The 19,729-nt window shown below is 38.6% G+C and overlaps 1 protein-coding gene across 1 annotated transcript in view; it reads left to right on the forward strand.

Annotated features, from left to right (window-relative positions):
• FNDC3A (fibronectin type III domain containing 3A) overlaps positions 1 to 19,729 on the forward strand; it is a 111,059-nt gene that overhangs the window by 12,239 nt on the left and 79,091 nt on the right. The window contains exon 2 of the mRNA XM_052650072.1: positions 8,068 to 8,205. Coding sequence (XP_052506032.1) covers positions 8,107 to 8,205 — 99 coding nt within the window. The 5' untranslated portion in view covers positions 8,068 to 8,106. The remainder of the gene's footprint in view (positions 1 to 8,067; positions 8,206 to 19,729) is intronic.

Consider the following 19,729-nt stretch of genomic DNA (forward strand, 5'->3'; position numbering starts at 1 on the left):
CAGTTTCAGAATTATGACAGGGACTGAGTGAGAAAACAGTACTGTTCCTAAACCTAGTAGTGTTGTAACCGAATATCTCCTCCCCCCACCCGCCCACACAAACTCACATCTTGAAGCCCTAAACCTCAATGTGATTGTTTTTGGAGGTGGAGTCTTTGGAAGATTATTAAGCTTAGATGGAGTCATGAGGCTGGAGGTCTCATGATGGATTCACTAATTCTTATAAGACACAGAAGATACAGCAAGAGAGTAGCCATTTGCAGGCCAGGAAGAGGGCCCTCACCAAGAATCTGTGCTGGCACCTAATCTTGGACACTCAGCCTCCAAGAACTGTGAGAAATAAGTGTGTGGTGTTTAAGCCACCCAGTCTATGGTATTTTATTCCAGTAGCACAAGCTAAGACAGTAATTGGTATGATAAGTAGAGTGCAATGGTAACATATTTATCTAAAAATGTGCAAGTGGCTTTGGAACTGGGTGATGGGTAGAGTTTGGCCACCTCATGTGAAGAGTTGACTCATTAGAAAAGACTCTGATGCTGGGAGGAATTGGGGGCAGGAGGAGAAGGGATGACAGAGGATGAGATGGCTGGATGGCATCACCGGTTCAATGGATGTGAGTTTGAATGAACTCCGGGAGTTGGTGATGGACAGGGAGGCCTGGCATGCTGCGATTCATGGGATCGCAAAGAGTCGGACATGACTGAGCGACTGAACTGAACTGAACTGAATGGGTAGAGGCTGGACAAACTTGACGTATGTGCCAGAAAAGGGTGTGCTGCAGTCCATGGGGTTGCAAAAAGTTGAACGCAACTGAATGGAACTAAGGTCCCTAGCATGAAAAGACTGGGCTGGGGAGAAGGAACGGCAGTTTAACCCATGTATTTGACCCATGTTAATTTCACCTACTTGGAGAAGGGGCGGGAGCAGTGGAGAGCAGTAAAAGTCACTGTTTCTTTAACATTTTGGTCTTTGAATTACTCCCACTTCTCATTTCCCACAGTAGGACACTAAACCCAATCAGGTATCCCTTGCAAAGAGGACAAATAACCCTTGGACCCACAGTAACTTTGACTCCTCCAAGAAAGAAATGATGAGAATCAACATGCACTGAGATCCTACTGTGGGCTAGATGTGGTCCTGAGTGCTTTGTATGTAATGTTAAGTGATACAGGCAGCATTCCTGTGAAGTAAGCAGTGTCCTCATTTCAGTATGAGGACACTCCAGCTCAGAGAAAAAAGTAACCTGCTCTAAGTCACGAAGAACTTACTTGTCAATCACTTGTTGCACCATCCAGCACCAGGGAGAATAGAGCACTAAGTGGTCTCACCCAGCGTAGTTTTCCTCCCCATGAAGTGTTTTGGAAATTTGTAGAATTTATCTTCCAGTTTAGCCATGTATGTGTTGATATACATATCAGGTTATATTATTTATATTTCTCTTTCATATGACAGGTGGTATTTCACATTTATTTTTTATCTGTATAGTTAGATTGCATTACCTGTGAATTTCATTTCAGAATAGGAAAGGGATATCTCAAAATATGTGATTATATTAAGGTAGGCTCTGAGTCTGAGGAACCCAAGAACTACTGCATTAACTAGTTACTCCCAAGTTCATGGAGAGTTGACTAAGTTTTGGAGGCAAATTCTTTACCAACTGAGCCACCAGGGGAGCCCAAAGTTGTCATTAAGGGACTGCTAATGGCAAATAGTGAGAGCTTAGAAAGAAGAGAGGAGAGCTGGAAGAGAAAAGCTCCATCATTTCAGAGAATTCATAAATGATCATGGACAGAATGTTGGTAGAAATATAGACTGTAATGGCCATTCTGAGGAGGTCCCAGATGAGAATGAGAAACTTGTTATTGAACAATGGAGAAATGGTGATCCCTATTATAAAGGAGTGGAGAACTAGGCGGTGTTGTGTTCATGTTCTAACATTTTGTGGAAAGTGAAACTTGTGAGTGATAAAATCAGATATTTAACTGAGGAGATTCTAACCAAAGTGTTGAAGGAGTGGCTTGATTCCTTCTGACGGTGTATAGGAAAATGTGAAAGAAGAGAAATGAATTGAAGAAGGGTTTGTTAAGCAGAAAAGAACCAGAAGTTAAAAGTATTTGGAAAATTATCAGCCTATCCAGGTTGCAAAAATGAGAAAGCACCTTCAGAAGAAAAAACACCAAGAGTGTGGCTCACCAACCATTTAATAAGGATATTAGTGTGGACCTGAGCCAAGGACTTAATCAGCATCTCAACAGAAGCTAGGAAGAGATGGAATTATACCGTTAAAAACACTGCCAGGTGGGGCTAAAGGGCCAGGTGTGAGACTCAAGGAAGCAAGGAGAATGCAATGAAGGAAGGCTTTAAACATGTGTTATTCTTCAAGAATAGAGAAGTATCCCAAAGGTGACTCAGGGTCATCAGGGCTGCTAGTACCACAGGGTCAGAGTGCACAGGCCTGAAGGGCAGGGTACCTCCACCTTGATTTCACAGAATGGAACTTCTGCCCTGCAGAGCCACATGGATAAGACTCTGCCAGGCGAAAGGAATGTCTTTGGAAGTGATGGCACACCCCTTAGGGTCCAGAGGGCAGAGCCTGGAACCAAAGATATTCTTATTCTCTGGCCTGAAAATCTAATGGTATTTGCCTTGCTAGATTTTGAACTTCCTTGGGACCTGTCACCCTTTGCATCTGATTTCTTCCTTTTGTAATGAGAATATCTAATGCCTATTTTACTGTTGTAGTTTGGAAGCATGAAACTTAACAGGTTTCACAGGTTCACAGTGGGAGAGGAATTTTGTCTCAGGATGAATTGTACCTCAAGTCTCACCCAAATCTGATTTAGATGCAATTTTAGACTCTGTGTTGAAATGGGTTAAGACTTTTGTGGCTCTTGGGATGGAATGAATGTGTTGTTTCTGTGTGTGTGTGTGTGTGTGTGTGTGTGTGTGTGTGTGTGTTTAATTTACATGAAAAGAGGATATGAATTGGGGGGGGCAGGGGCAGAATTTAGTATGGATTAAATGTTTGTGTCCTTCCAAAATTCATATGTCATAACCCTGTACCATTATGTGTTGATATTAAGGAGTGGGGCCTTTGTGAGGTAGGTGATTCATGAGGGTGGAGCTCCTATGATGGGATTAGTGCCCTTTAAATCCAGGAAGAGGAAGACAGACCAGAGCTTTCTCTCTCTTGGCCATGTGAGGGTACAGAAAGAAGATAGTCTTTTGCAAGCTGGGAGAAGGGCCCTCACCAAAAACCTGACCATGCTGGCATCCAGATCTTAGACTTCCTACCCTCTAGAACTGTGAGAAATAAATGTCTGTTGTTTAAGCCTCCCAATCTGTGGTATTTTGTAGCAACTGGAGCTAAGTTTGCAAGTACTTTTTTTCCATTTCCATAGGTTGCCTTTTCACTCTATTCAGTGTGTCCTCTGACGCACAAAAGTATTTGAGTTTGATGTCCTGTTTGTCTATTTTTGTTTTTGTAGCCTTTACTCTTGGTGTTATATCTAAGAAATAATTGCCAAGTCCAGTGTCTTGAAGCTTTCCCCCTGTTATCTTCTTGGAGAGTTATGGGTTTCACATTTGGGCCTTTAATTCATTTCAAGTTAATTTTTGAATGTGGTATACAAGATAAGGGTTTAACTTTTTTTTTTTTTTTGGCATATGAATATGCAGTTTTCCCATCACTGTTTGTTGAAGAGACTGCCCTTCCTTGTTGACTGGTCTCGGCATCATTGTCGAAGATCATTTGCCCATATAAATGACAGTTTGTTTCTGGGCTCTCTGTTTTATTCCATTGGTGTACTTGTCTTTATGCCATTATCACACTGTTTGATTACTATGGTTTTGTAGTATGTTTTTTGAAATCAGAAAGCTTGAGTCGTCCAACTTTGTACTTTTTGAAATTATTTTTCTGTTTTGGATTCTTGAGATTCCATAGGAATTTTAGAATGAATTTTTCTGGAAAAAAAAATGCCATTGAGATTTTGATAGAGATTACATTTGCTCTTTGATCTTCCCTGGTGGCTCAGAGAGTAAAGCGTCTGCCTCCAGTGCAGGAGACCGAGGTTCCACCCCTGGGTGGGGAAAATCCCCTGCAGAAGGAAATGGTAACCCACTCCAGTATTCTTGCCTGGAGAATCCCATGGATGGAGAAGCCTGGTAGGCTACAGTCCACGGGATCGCAAAGTGTCGGACACGACTGAGTGACTTCACTTTCACTTTTCACTTTTCACTTTCACATTTGGTCTGTAGATTGCTTTCGGTATTATGGACATCTTAACAATATTAAGCCTTCTAACTATGAACACAGGATATCTTTCCATTTATTCGGGTCTTCTTTAATTTCTTTTAGCAATACTTCATGGTTTCAGAATACAAATCTTTGTTCTCCTTGGTTAGATTTGTTCCTAATTATTCTTTTTAAAAGTACATGAAACAGATATCAGATTGTTTCAGTTTATAGAAATGCAGCTGATCTTCATGCATTGATTGCATGTCATGTATTTTTACCAAATTTATTTGTTCTAATAGTTTTTTAAAAAAATCTTTTAAAAGATGACCCACAGAGATGTTATGGGGAGGGAGGTGGGAGGGGGGTTCATGTTTGGGAACACATGTAAGAATTAAAGATTTTAAAATTTAAAAAAAAAAAATCCACATCCACATCACAAAAATAAATTAATTAATTAATTAAAAAAAATAAAAAAATCTTTAAGGTTTTCTACATTTAAGATCCTGTCATCTGTGAACAAAGATAGTTTTACTTATTTTTCCCCAGTTTGTATGTCTCTTATTTCTTTTTCATGCCCAATTGCTTTGCCTATGACTTCTAATACTGTGTCCGATACTATGAATAGGTATGGTGAGAGTGGGTATCTAACCTTTTTCCTGATCAGAAGAAATCTTTCAGCCTTTCATCACTGAGTATAATGGTGGCTCAGGTTTTCACACATGGCCTTTATTATGTTGAAGTAGTTTCTTTCTGTTCCTAGTTTGTTTCGTATTTTTATCATGAAAGTTGTTTAATCTTATCAAGTGTTTTTTTCCTGCATCAATTGAGGTGATCATGTGTTCATTTTAACTTTAAAAAATAATTTTATTGAAGTATATGCAGAGAAGTACATACATAGTATAAAGCTAAATTTATAATACACTGAAAGTGAAGTCATTCAGTCATGTCTGACTCTTTGTGACCCCATTGACTGTAGTCTTGCCAGGCTCCTCTGTCCATGGGATTCTCCAGGCAAGAATACTGGAGTGGGTTCCCATTTCCTTCTCTAGGGGATCTTCTCCACCAAGAGATTGAACCCAGGTCTCCCACATTGCAGGCAGATTCTTTACCCTCTGAGCCACCAGGAAGCTTATAACATACTAGTAATTACCATGTAACAGCCTCCCAGGTCAAGATGTAGAACAGTAGCAGCAGCCCCAAAACTGCCTTCGTGCCCCTCCCGGTCCCCATCCTTTCTTCCTTTCCAAAGGTAATCACTACCTGATTTTTAATACCAGACAAATCTAATTAGTTTTTAAACTTTCTATAAATTCTTCAGTATGTACTCTTTTTTTGTGTGTCTGGTTTTCACTCACATTGTATTTATAAAATTCATTTTTGTTGTTCTCTGTATCACTAGTCCATTACTTTTTATTGCTGTATAGTAGTGAGTTGGATGAATCAGATACCGTGTTCCATTTACTGTTGAGGGACATTTAGATTACTTACAGATGGCTATTAAAGATGAATGCTGCCATATATACCTTCATGTACTTATCTTTTGATACACATGCTCATGCATTTCTTTTTGGCATATACTAGGAGTCTAATAGCTGAATCATAGCCAGGTCATAGAATATTCATATATGTTCAATTTTGGTAGATAATATCAAACTGGTTTCCAAAGTGATTTTTATGAGTTTTCATTCACATTCCTTATGATTGTGTCAGTTGCTCTGTAGCTTCGCTAATACTTGATATCATCAGTCTTTTCCATTTTTATCATCCTAGTATGTGGTAGGCATTTCATTGTGATTTTAATTAACTGTTTCCCAATAATGAACTTGAGAATCTTCTCATATGTTTATTGGTATCTTGAATTTCCATTTTTGTGAAGAGTGTATTCAGGTCTCATCTCATTTTTCCTTTTTTTAAAAAACTCAATTTGTTAGGAGGCCTGAATTTGCTAAATATGTGCTCTTTTACAGTTATATATGTTGTAAATATCTTTCATTCTGTGGCTTGCTTTCTCATTCTCTTAAAGATTTTTTTAAATGAATCATAGTTCTTAATGAAGTTCAGTATGTCATTCTTTTACTTTATGATTTAAGAAACATAATTTATACCCTGTTTAAAAAACCTTTCTCTGTCTCACAGTTATGAGATTTTCTTTTGTGTTATCTTTAGCAGCTTTTTTGTCTTACCTTTTGCATTCAGATATGCAATCTGTCTGGCATCAATTTTTTAAACATTGTTTAATTTGACATTAGTTAGAAAAAAAAATTTGCAATAGTACAAAGATAGCCAGCTATTATTCTTCACCCAGACTTGCTAGATGTTAAATTACTATCACAAATATTGATATATAGATATCAAATATTGATATATAGATACAGAGAGTGATATGTTGGAGCCATCTTGTACTTATGTACAAAAGTGATTGTTCAAAATTCAGGCATTTTCAGGTCAGTTTTTAAACCATGGTGGCTTGGAATGGACTGTGGGGGAATGTGTATTCATTCCATAGAAATTAGCAAGTGTGACAAATCACTTCTCTTTTTTTTTCACATATCAAATTTACTTAAAAAAAAACAAGTGAAAATAGATACATAGGATTCATGTTGATGTATGGCAAAACCAATACAATATTGTAAAGTAAAAAAAAAAAATAGAAAATAAAACAAGTGGGTATTTGTGGTCACAAGATGAGAACATAGGAACTGAGTAGTAGCAAAATTAAAAGAAATTGATTGAAAGAAGCTGACAGTTCTCTGGGCAGGAATGAAAGGAACTTTTAGGTTTCCAGATGCAACATTTTAGTTGCATGACTGAAGTTTCCAGTTTGCAAGCTGAAGTAAAACCAGCTGCTTTGCATGTAGTGTGAATATGGCCATACAAGAAAGCAATCCAAGAAAACTGCAGGGGGCGAGGGTTTGATACCGGTCATGGAACTGAGATCCCACATGCCGTGCAGCACGGCCAAGATGAATAAGTAAAAACAAAATTCCATTTAAAAAAGCTAAACATTTTGACCCTACTGAATTGTAGACTACTACAAGCATCCAACAATGTTTATTTTACCTTTCAGTATAGATTTGATAAAATTTACGATTGACCTCAGTTGTGCTCATTTTGACATGTAATTTGCTGACATTGGTTGATGTTATACATGGTAGATTGATACTACCTCAAATCTTTTGCTTTTTATTAAAATAAATAACAGGTGATACTGTGTATACAGTTAAAGTGTTCTAAATGTATGAGCTTTTCTCACTGAAATGATTTGGCTTATTGTAAGGTTCTTAGGAAGAAACAATAAAACCAGAATGACAGAAGACCAAAGCCAGAACTTAACACTGAAAATTTGAAGTTTCTTTTTCTAATCCTGAGGAAATTTTTCTACCATTTTGCTCTGTCTGAGGAATCAATAAAAGATTGTAGTTCTTGTGTAGCTCCTAGAGATTGATAGGGTGATGAGAGTTAATTGTTTCTTCATAAACACCTTCTCAGCTCAATTAAAAAGAACCAGTGATAGAGCTGCCTCACTCAGTCATGCATTTTAATTCTTATTCCAGGGTTTAGCTAAAGTGTAGTGGTGGTTAAATTAAATAAATGGTATGTAGAGATGGAAGGAATAGACAGACAGACATGGAATTTAAATAGAAGCTCCTAATAACATATCTTGATTTGCTGTCTACATTGACAGATGGTTGGTAAACAAGAAATGTGTTTCCTTAAGTGATCTGTTGACAGAAAGAAGAGTCAGAATATCTCTTTATCTTGAATGCATTGTATTTTAGTGTATTTTTAAGGATGTACATACAAATGGCTATATATTTTTGTTTTTCAGAGTTGGAGGGTTATCCGGTATATTAATGTCTTATTGATAATGGCAGAACATCCACCACTACTGGATACAACTCAGATTTTAAGTAGTGATATTTCTCTTCTGTCTGCCCCTATTGTAAGTGCAGATGGAACACAACAGGTAAGGAAACTGAAATGTTTATTTTCTAATATCTAGTACACGTGTATTTCTTTCAGAAGAATGCAAAATTTCGAACAGAATGAGGCATCACAACAATGGGTTCCTGTTAATATTTTAAAATCCAGTTCACACTGTTGTTCTGGTTTCATAGGAAAATGAAGTGAGACTGTTTCTGAAGCTGCTTCTAAAATGTCTCACTAATTAATGGTTAAATTTCTTGTGTTTCTATTTAGTTGCCACTGAACTTGTTTTTAACATTTTACTTTAGGCAAACAGTATACTAGTCCCTGAACGTTTTTTAACTAAGTTTAACCTTGTGCCTCAATGGTTAGTATAGATCATTACTTCAAATCAGTATGAAATCATGATTTAATTATATGATTAAATGACTGCCTGCATTATATTATAATAAAATATTTTCTTCTCACCAGAATCCCTCTCCCCCCTAAAAGCAAACACACAATTCCTGGTGTGTTTTTCTCCCAGGGCTTTATAAATAAAGTTCTGTTATTTCGTTGATGCCTCATTCCCTCAGAAATCCTAAAGGGGTGAGAATGATGGGCTTTCATAAGTACCTGTGATGTGCCAAGCTATGTACTTAATTCTCACGGCTACCTTGTATGTTCTGGATTTTAATATTGTGAGTAAGGAAACAAAGATTAAGGACATAATAAATAATAATGAGGGAAGAGAAGGAACAATTCAGCTTCTCACTATGGGAAAAACATGTGCTAAGAACTTTATGATCTTATTTAATTTTTTCAGCAATCCTGTCCCTATTGCAGATGAAACAAAATGAGTTTCAGAAAGGCCCAAGATCACACAAAGCTTTTTTGCTCCATTATTCATATTGCTTCCTTGGGAAACTAAGAGAAATATAATCATATTTTGTTATTTTATAAACTTAGTATCTACAGTGGGCAATTATTTGCTTACCAGATAACGAACTACTTTGTTCACTTTGCTATTGAAAAATTGAGTGATGAGCTTGTGTTCTACATTTTTCTGTTTTGAATAAACGTGGTATGAAAAGTATACACTGGTTTTTATTTTCACGCATGCTCTGATAGCTTGTAGCAGCAACTTCATTTCACTAAAGTTGCTTTTTATGATAAAATTCAAGTCTCTTAAACAGGCTTTTTCTCCCTTAAAAATAATAGATGTGGCAGATATTCGTTTACTTCAAGGCTCTGGGAGTGCCTTTTATCATTGTTGCCTCAGGCAAATCACTGGCTTCAAGTTGTTTATAGTGTAATACAAGAAAGAATCTGAAGCTGTTAATTACAGTACACTGATGTAGTTCCTGTAGTGTATAGTCTGTTAAAGGGAAGACAATAGGCTGAAACAAGACCAGCATGCCCTCTTAAGACTTATTTCTTTCTTTTCTTTCAAAAGGAGATTCTTTTGGCAGAATTTTTCTTGAGATCTTAAGAGTACCATGGCTAGCATATAGTAGTGACTGTGTAGACGGATACAGAGAAAGGAGCTGGGAATAGAAGAGCATACTAGAGCAAGATTTGAAGGATCAGGTGGAGTCAGTAGTTCTAGAAGACAGGTTTTTAGGTAGGCTTTGAAGTCAGGTGTCAAGAGGTGGAATAAAGCCTTAAATTCTAACTAGCACTCTTTGCTAGTTAGGGGAGAGATATCAGTGAGTGGAACGAGCATAGGATTGGTCGATAGATTTGATTTGGGTGACTTAAGACAAATAATTTAACTTCTTTCTGAGAGAGAGGTAATAATAACTGCTTACAGTAGGTGTACCTTTGAGGGTGAAATGAGCTTCAGTAAATATTTTCTGAATTTGAATTGAAGCACTCAGTGAATGCTTAAAAGACTGAAGAAACTCTATAGGTATGTCAGTCAGGACTTAAGTCAACAGATGTAGTTATAGTAAGCTGAGAAATAATCATGACTGATACTGAGTATAAGTGTAACAAAATAGACCAATAGCTATGGTAGACTGTAAGGAGCTGAAGCTAACAATAAGTAGGTAACGGTTGACAACACACATCTCTCTGTCTTAACTCAGGAACTTGCTGCTATGCCAAGCATGGCCAAACTAAGAGCTTGCCTGTGGTGATATGACACCACCTGGTTGGTGCCCAGAGTAAAGAGGCAAGCTGAAGACAGTTCCTGACAGAAGGAAGTCTTGTGTACATGCATGATGTTAACAATTTAGGATAACAGACAGGTTGTCCTTTGTCTTTACTGTCTTGGGAATATCATTCTGTTTCTTCTTGGGAATATGAGATGATTTCTGTTCCGCCTCTTGAGATCAAATTAATTTTCTTATGGTTGACCATCCAGATTATCTAAAATACTCATCAATATTTTCTTACTTTTTTATAGCAAATGCATTTTATACAATGTCACATACATAGTGGGTCTTTTGGCTTATGAATTACACTGGAAGGAATCACTCCTGACATCATTACTGCTAGTGTTGCTTTTAGGGAAGCTATGATAGACATTTATGTTTCATTTTGACTGGCAGCACCTGAACTGTTTTTTGTGTTTGAAAAATTTAATTCATCTTTTTTAAATTTTTGGAGTGTTTTAGGTTTACAGAAAAATTGAGCTGAGAGGTTTTCTCATTGACATCTTACACACAGTTTCCCTTATTATTAACATCTTATAGGAACATTTGTTGCAATTAATAAACCAATGTGCTTAACTGCTCGGTTGTGTCTGACTCTTTGTGACCCCATGGACTATAGCTTGCCAGGCTCCTCTGTCCACAGGGATTCTCCAGGCCAGAATACTGGAGTGGGTAGCCTTTCCCTTCTCCAGAGCATCTTCCCAACCCAGGGACCAAACCCAGGTCTCCCACACTGCAGGCAGATTCTTTTCCATCTGAGCCACCAGGGAAGCCCAATAAATAAACCAATAATAACCAGTATTGATACATTATTGTATCAGTAAACCCATATTGATACATTATTAAGTTCCACAGTTTACATTAGGGTTCATTCTTGGCATTGTACAATTCTGTGGGTTTTGAGAAATGTGTAATACTATGTATCATTATTATAGTATTATACAGAACAGTTTAACTTCCTTAAAACTCCCCAATGCTCCATTATTCCTCCCTCACTCCCCACCCCCTGAAACTTTGGCAAATAGCTGTATTTTTACTGTCGCTATAGTTTTTATCTTTTTCTGGAATATCTTATAGTTTGAATCATGCAGTATGTAGCCTTTCAGACCAACTTCTTTCACTTAGCAATGTGATCTAGAAAGTTTCTTTTTGTGGCTGTTTTAGTAGCTCATTTCTTTTTATTATTGTATGAATGATACTGTTGTATCAACATTGTATGATTGTATGAATAATACATTATATGAATGATGCTTCATTGTATGAATGTACTGCTCAATTCATTTACCTATGAAAGGACAGCTTGGTTGTTTGTAGTTTCTGGCAATTATAAGTAAAAGTGCTTTAAACATTTATGTGTAGGTTTTTGGTTAGACATAAGTTTTCAACTAGTTGGATAAATATCTAGGAACATCATTGCTCGATCTGTGTTTGGCTCTATAAGAAACTAACAAGCTGTTTTCCAGAGTGGCTGTGTCATTTCACATCTTCAGGCATGTGCTTGATCTGAGATTGTATCTTTTCTTGGTAAAGCCCTTATGAGTGCTCCTCCTACCCTGTTAGAACCCACACGTGTGCTTTAGGGAATTTGAGCTTTAAAGTACATAATATGCTCTTAGTTCTAGTCACTATTGTTACCAACAAAACGAAAGTGCAGATATTTTGGTTTCTTGTGTGGTTCAGCACTTTCCTATTTTAACTTTTACCTTCTCTAATTTCTGTTCATTTACCTTCCAAAAATATTGAATGCATGTAAACTTTTGGTAATCTGATCACACAGACCACAGCCTTGTCTAACTCAATGAAACTAAGCCATGCCGTGTGGGGCCACCTCAGACAGGTCATGGTGGAGAGGTCTGACAGAGTGTGGTCCACTGGAGAAGGGAATGGCAAACCACTTCAGTATTCTTGCCTTGAGAACCCCATGAACAGTATGAAAAGGCAAAAAGATAGGATACTGAAAGAGGTACTCCCCAGGTCAGCAGGTGCCCAATATGCTGCTGGAGATCAGTAGAGAAATTACTCCAGAAAGAATGAAGGGATGGAGTTAAAGCAAAAACAACACCCAGTTGTGGATGGGACTGGTGATAAAAGCAGGGTCCAATGCTGTGAAGAGCAATATTGCATTGGAACATGGAATGTTAGGTCCATGAATCAAGGCGAATTGGAAGTGGTCAAACAGGAGATGGCAAGAGTGAACGTCAATGGCAAAAACAAGACTGGGAGCTGACTGTGGCTCAGATCATGAACTCCTTATTGCCAAATTCAGACTGAAATTGAAGAAAGTGGGGAAAACCACTAGACCATTCAGGTATGACCTAAATCAAATCGCTTATGACAATACAGTAGAAGTGAGAAATAGATTTAAGGGACCAGATCTGATAGAGTGCCTGATGAACTATGGACAGAGGTTCATGTCATTGTACAGGAGACAGGAATCGAGACCATCCCGAAGAAAAAGAAATGCAAAAAAGCAAAATGGATGTCTGAGGAGGCCTTACAAAAAGCTGTGAAAAGAAGAGAAGCAAAAAGCAAAGGAGAAAGGAAAGATATGAATGCAGAGTTCCAGAGCATAGCAAGGAGAGATAAGAAAGCCTTCCTCAGCGATCAGTGCAAAGAAATAGAGGAAAACAATACAATGGGAAAGACTATAGAGATCTCTTCAAGAAAATTAGAGATACCAAGGGAACATTTCATGCAAAGATGGGCTCAATAAAGGACAGAAATATTATGGACCTAACAGAAGCAGAAGATATTAAGAAGAGGTGGCAAGAATACATAGAAGACCTGTACAAAAAAGATCTTTATGACCGAGATAATCATGTTGGTGTGATCACTCATACTCACCTAGAGCCAGACATCCTGGAATGTGAAGTCAAGTGGGCCTTAGGAATCATCACTATGAACAAAGCTAGTGGAAGTGATGGAATTCCAATTGAGCTATTTCAAATCCTAAAAAATGATGCTGTTAAATGGCTGCACTCAATATGCCAGCAAATTTGGAAAACTCAGCAGTAGCCACAGGACTGGAAAAGGTCAGTTTTCATTCCAGTCCCAAAGAAAGGCAATGCCAAAGAAGGCTCAAACTACCGCACAATTGCACTCATCTCACACGCTAGTAAAGTAATGCTCAAAATTCTCCAAGCCAGGCTTCAGCAATATGTGAACTGTGAAGTTCATTCCAGATGTTCAAGCTGGTTTTAGAAAAGGCAGAGGAACCAGAGATCAAATTGCCAACATCTGCTGGATCGTGGAAAAAGCAGGAGAGTCCCAGAAAAGCATCTACTTCTGCTTTATTGACTATGCCAAAGCCTTTGACTGTGTGGATCACAATCAACTGTGGAAAATTCTGAAAGAGATGGGAATACCAGACCATCTGACCTGCCTCTTGAGAAACCTGTATGCAGGTCAGGAAGCAACAATTAGAACTGGACATGGAACAACCGACTGGTTCCAAATAGGAAAAGGAGTATGTCAAGGCTGTATATTGTCACCCTGCTTATTTAACTTATATGCAGAGTACATCATGAGAAACACTGGGCCAGAGGAAGCACAAGCTGGAGTCAAGATTGCCAGGAGAAATATCAATAACCTCAGATATGCAAATGACACCACCCTTATGGCAGAAAGTGAAGAAGAACTAAAGAGCCTCTTGATAAAAGTGAAAGAGGAGAGAAAGCGTTGGCTTAAAGCTCAACATTCAGAAAACGAAGATCATGGCATCTGTTCCCAACACTTCATGACAAATAGATGGGGAAACAATGGAAACAGTGGCTGACTTTATTTGGGGGGGGCTCCAAAATCACTGCAGATGGTGATTGCAGCCATGAAATTAAAAGACGCTTACTCCTTGGAAGGAAATCTATGATGAACCTAGACAGCATATTAAAAAGCAGATATTACTGTGCCAACAAAGGTCCGTCTAGTCAAGGCTGTGGTTTTTCCAGCAGTCCTGTGTGGATGTAAGAGTTGGATTATGAAGAAAGCTGAGTGCTGAAGAATTGATGCTTTTGAACTGTGGTGTTGGAGAAGACTCTTGAGAGTCCCTTGGACTGCAAGGAGATCCAACCAGTTCATCCTATAGGAGATCAGTCCTGGATGTTCATTGGAAGGACTGATGTCGAAGCTGAAACTCCAGTACTTTTGCCACCTGATGCAAAGAGCTGACTCGTTTGAAAAGATCCTGATGCTGGGAAAGATTGAGGGCAGGAGGAGAAGGGGACACCAGAGGATGAGATGATTGGATAGCATCACCAACTCGATGGACATAGGTTTGGGTGACTCCGGGAGTTGGTGATGGACAGGGAGGCCTAGCAGTTCATGGGGTCGCAGAGTCAGACATGACTAAGCGACTGAACTAAACTGAAACTTTTGGTTGAGGTCTTTCAAAACTCAGTGCCTGTCTAGTGTCTTTATCAGAATCTTCTCCATTTCATTAATTTATTAATTGTTATTTTATAAATCTCCATTACTATTTTATCTCACTTGTCCCTGTAGGATTTTAATTTATGGAGGTGACTTGAGTAATGACAGAGAGAGACTAAATTTATGTTACTTATATTTCCTGAAAGAAGAGAGCATGCCATGCCATGTTGGGCCACAGGGAAAACACCAGATTTTGGTCCGGAAGTAGAAGCAGAAACAGGCAGGAAGCCTAGACCAAAGCCATTAATTAGTGCTTTCTCAGGAAAGACACAACAGGGTAAACAGCTTTGGATTGGCTGTTCATTAGTTGTTGCAGGGAAGAAATAACTATTGATCAGGTTGTGGAGAACAGGGCACTGTTGTTCACTGTTGATAAGAATGTAAATTGTTGCAGACATTATGGAAAACAATATGGGGATTCCTCAAAAAATTAAAAATAGAACTACCACATGATCCTGCAATTTTACCTCTGGTATTTATCTGAAGTAAGTGAAGTCAGTGTCTCAAAGAAGATATATGTATCCCTGTATTGTGTTTGTTACAGCATTATTTGCAATAGCGAAGACATGGTATGGTCTCACTTATATATGGAATATATATTTTTATTAATTAATTTATTTTAATTGGAGGCTAACTACTTTACAGTATTGTGGTTGTTTCTGCCATACATTGACATGAATCAGCCTCAGTGTACACCTGTTCCCCATCCTGAATCCCCCCTCCCCATCCCGTCCCTCTGGGTTGTCCCAGTGCACCGACTTTGAGTACCGTTTCACGCATTGAACTTGGGCTGGCCATCTGTTTCACATGTGGTGATACACATGTTTCAGTGCTGTTCTCTCAAATCATCCCACCCTCTCCTTCTCCCACTGAGTCCAAAAGTCTCTTCATATCTGTGTCTCTTTGGCTGTCTCATGTATAGGGTCGTTCAGTTCAGTTCAGTCGCTCAGTTGTGTCCGACTCTTTGAAACCCCACGGACTGCAGCACACCAGGCCTCCCTGTCCATCACCAGCTCCCGGAGTTTACCCAAACTTATGCCCGTCGAGTCAGTGATGCCATGCAACCATCTCATCCTCTGTCATCCCCTTCTCCTCCTGCCTTCAGTCTTTCCCAGCATCAGAGTCTTTTCAGATGAGTCAGTTCTTCACATCAGGTGGCCAAAGTATTGGAGTTTCAGCTTCAGCATTAGTTCTTCCAATGAATATTCAGGACTGACTTCCTGTAGGATGGACTGGGAGGGTCGTCATTACCATCTTTCTACATTCCATATATATGCATTAATATATTGTGTTGGTGTTTTTCTTTCTGACTTACTTCACACTGTATAATAGGCTCCAGTTTCATCCACCTCATTAGAACTGATGCAATGCATTCTTTCTAATAGCTGAGTAACATTTATATAGAATATATTTTTAAATGAGCTCATAGATACAGAGAACAGATTGGTTATTGCAGACGTGGGGAATCAGGGTGGTGGGCAAACAGGGTGAATATGGCCAAAATATACAAACTTTCAGTTGTAAGATAAATAAATCCTAGGAATGCAATGTACAGCAGAATGACTGTAGTTAGCAGCACCATATTTGAAAGTTGCTTTTGTCAGGAGAAGGAAATGGCAACCCACTCCAGTATCCTTGCCTGGAAAATCTCATGGACAGAGGGCTGCAGTCCATGGGGTCGCAAAGAGTCGGGCACGACTGAGTGACTAACACACTTACTTACTTACTTACTTACTTTGTGGATCACAATAAACTGTGGAAAATTCTGAAAGAGATGGGAATACCAGACCACCTGACCTGCCTCTTGAGAAGCCTATATGCAGGTCAGGAAGCAACAGTTAGAACTGGACATGGAACAACAGACTGGTTCCAAACAGGAAAAGGAGTACGTCAGGGCTGTATATTGTCACCCTAGTTATTTAACTTACACGCAGAGTACATCATGAGAAACGCTGGGCTGGAAGAAGCACAAGCTGGAATCAAGATTGCTGGGAGAAATATCAATAACCTCAGATATGCAGATGACACCACCCTTATGGCAGAAAGTGAAGAGGAACTCAAAAGCCTCTTGATGAAAGAGGAGAGTGAAAAAGTTGGCTTAAAGCTCAACATTCAGAAAACGAAGATCATGGCATCCGGTCCCATCACTTCATGGGAAATAGATGTGGAAACAGTGTCAGACTTTATTTTTGGGGGGCTCCAGAATCACTGCAGATGGTGAGTGCAGCCATGAAATTAAAAGACGCTTACTCCTTGGAAGAAAAGTTATGACCAACCTAGATAGAATATTGAAAAGCAGAGACATTACTTTGCCAACCAAGGTCTGTCTAGTCAAGGCTATGGTTTTTCCAGTGGTCATGTATGGATGTGAGAGTTGGACTGTGAAGAAGGCTGAGTGCCAAAGAATTGATGCTTTTGAACTGTGGTGTTGGAGAAGACTCTTGAGAGTCCCTTGGACTGCAGGGAGCTCCAACCAGTCCATTCTGAAGGCGATCAGCCCTGGGCTTTCTTTGGAGGGAATGATGCTCAGGCTGAAACTCCAGTACTTTGGCCACCTCATGCGAAGAGTTGACTCATTGGAAAAGACTCTGATGCTGGGAGGGATTGAGGGCAGGAGGAGAAGGGGATGACAGAGGATGAGATGGGTGGATGGCATCACTGACTCGATGGATGTGAGTCTGCGTGAACTCCAGGAGTTGGTGATGGACAGGGAGGCTTGGCGTGCTGCGATTCATGGGGTCGCAGAGAGTCGGACACGACTGAGCGACTGAACTGAAGAGAGTAGATCTTAAAAGTTATCGTCACAAGAAAAAGCTTGTAACAGTGTGGTGGTAGATGTTAACTAAATTTACTGTGGTAATTATCTTGTAATATATTCATATCAAATCATGCTGTACACTTAAAACTACCAATACAGTGTTTTGTCAATTAAATATCAATATTAAGAAAATAAAAAAATGATTCTGGCAGATTTGGGGCTATACAGGTGGTCTTTAGTTGCCTGTTATTTGGCCCTGGGATGATTTAGAGCATTAGAAATATTGGCTTGTAAGAGTTCAGTAAGGGGGTTAGTTGGAGCTGTAGACTTGTAATTGGTTGGTTTGCATATGAGGGGTGTGCTCCTAACTGAGCCCTTTGCCACTTCTAAGAATTGGTTAGCCCTGGGATGGGCAGTCTCTTCCCTAGCCAGCTCAACCATAAATGCCAAAGCATCAAGAACACAGAAACTAAGAAAATATGGTTAAAGTAATTGGTCCTGTGATAAACAGATGCCAGAAAGAGAATTTAAGAAAACAGGGAACATGCCCTCAGCTTACTCTTTTCAAAACATGTTTAAATTGTAAACTATAACCTATATAGATAGAGAAGTACATAAAACAAAGATATAATATAGCACATGACTATAAAACATAAATTCTTACAACTGCCAGCCAGACTAACTGCCACCATCGTAGAAATCCCCTGTGTGTGCCTTCTACCTCACAATACCCTCTATATTTGGAGGTTACCATTATCTTTACTTTTATGGGAATTACTGCCAGACTCTTCTTTACAGTTTTATGTATGTACATATCACTAAGCAATAATGGTTTAGATTTGCCTATTCTTGACCTTTAAAGTAATCTTTACTATAGCTGATCTTTTGTGTCTTCCTGGTTTTATCCAACAATGTGATTCATTTATTGTTGTATGTTGCTGAAATGTGTTCTTTTCCTTGCTGTATAGGATTCCATGTATGGATTTACAGCAGTATATTCACTTATCTCTTCTATTCTTGATGAACATCTAGGCAGTTTCTAGTTTGTTGCTGTTTTTTTCTTTCGATTTGTCAAAACCCTTTGTATATATTCTGGATATAAACCTTTTATCAGGCACCAGTGTAGTGAATTAGAGAAGGCAATGGCACCCCACTCCAGTACTCTTACCTGGAAAATCCCATGGGCGGAGGAGCCTGGTAGGCTGCAGTCCATGGGGTCCCTCACAGTTGAACACAACTGAGCAACTTCACTTTCACTTTTCACTTTCATGCATTGGAGAAGGAAATGGCAACCCACTCCAGTGTTCTTGCCTGGAGAATCCCAGGGACGGGGGAGCCTGGTGGGCTGCCGTCTATGGGGTCGCACAGAGTCGGACACGACTGAAGCGACTTAGCAGCAGCAGTGTAGTGAATGTTTTCTCTTATCCTTGTAACCACACTTTTCAGTATCTTGATGAACAATTCTTAATTTTAATGTAGTCACGTTTATCAGTTCTTTTATCTATTTGTGTTTTTTGTTTGTTTAAAAAATTCTTCCCTACACTGAGGTAATGAAAATGCTTTTCTACATTATCTTCTAAAAAGTATGGTTTTACTTTAAACATTTTATTCAAAAATTCACTGGAGTTTTCTTCTGTGAATTGTGTTAATTTGATTATTTTTCCATATATATATCTAATTATCTCACACCATTTATTGAAACAACCGTCATTTTCCTGTTGCTTCACAGTGATATTTATGCCATAAATTAAGTGACCATAAATCTGTGGAATCTTTCCTGAATTATTAATTCTATTCTGTTGATCTGTTTTGATTATCCCTGTGCCAAGAACACACCAATACTTTAAATGATGTCTTGGAATCTGGTAGGGCAAACTGTCTCACTTTGTTGTTCTTTGAGAGTGTTTTGACATGCTTGGCCTTTGTGTTACATACAAATTTTAGAAATAGCCTCTCAGTACACACAGACACAACCTTCTGAGATTCAGATTTGGATTACTTTGCATCTGTAGATCAAATTAGGAAAGAATTGACATCTTTACAGTATCGATTCTTTCAGTCCTTAAAGTTCAAGTTGGTATATCTAAGCTATTATAAATTGTATGCATGTATATAAAATATCATGTTCTGTTGTTGGTAAATAGAAACATAGCTTATTTTTGTATATTGCTTAGTATCTAGTAACCTTGCAGGATAATAATCTTTTATTATATTTTTATTACAAGAGAGTGGTATCCCTCCCATTT

Source organism: Budorcas taxicolor, chromosome 12 (genome assembly GCF_023091745.1).
Source record: "Budorcas taxicolor isolate Tak-1 chromosome 12, Takin1.1, whole genome shotgun sequence".
Lineage (NCBI taxonomy): Eukaryota > Metazoa > Chordata > Mammalia > Artiodactyla > Bovidae > Budorcas > Budorcas taxicolor.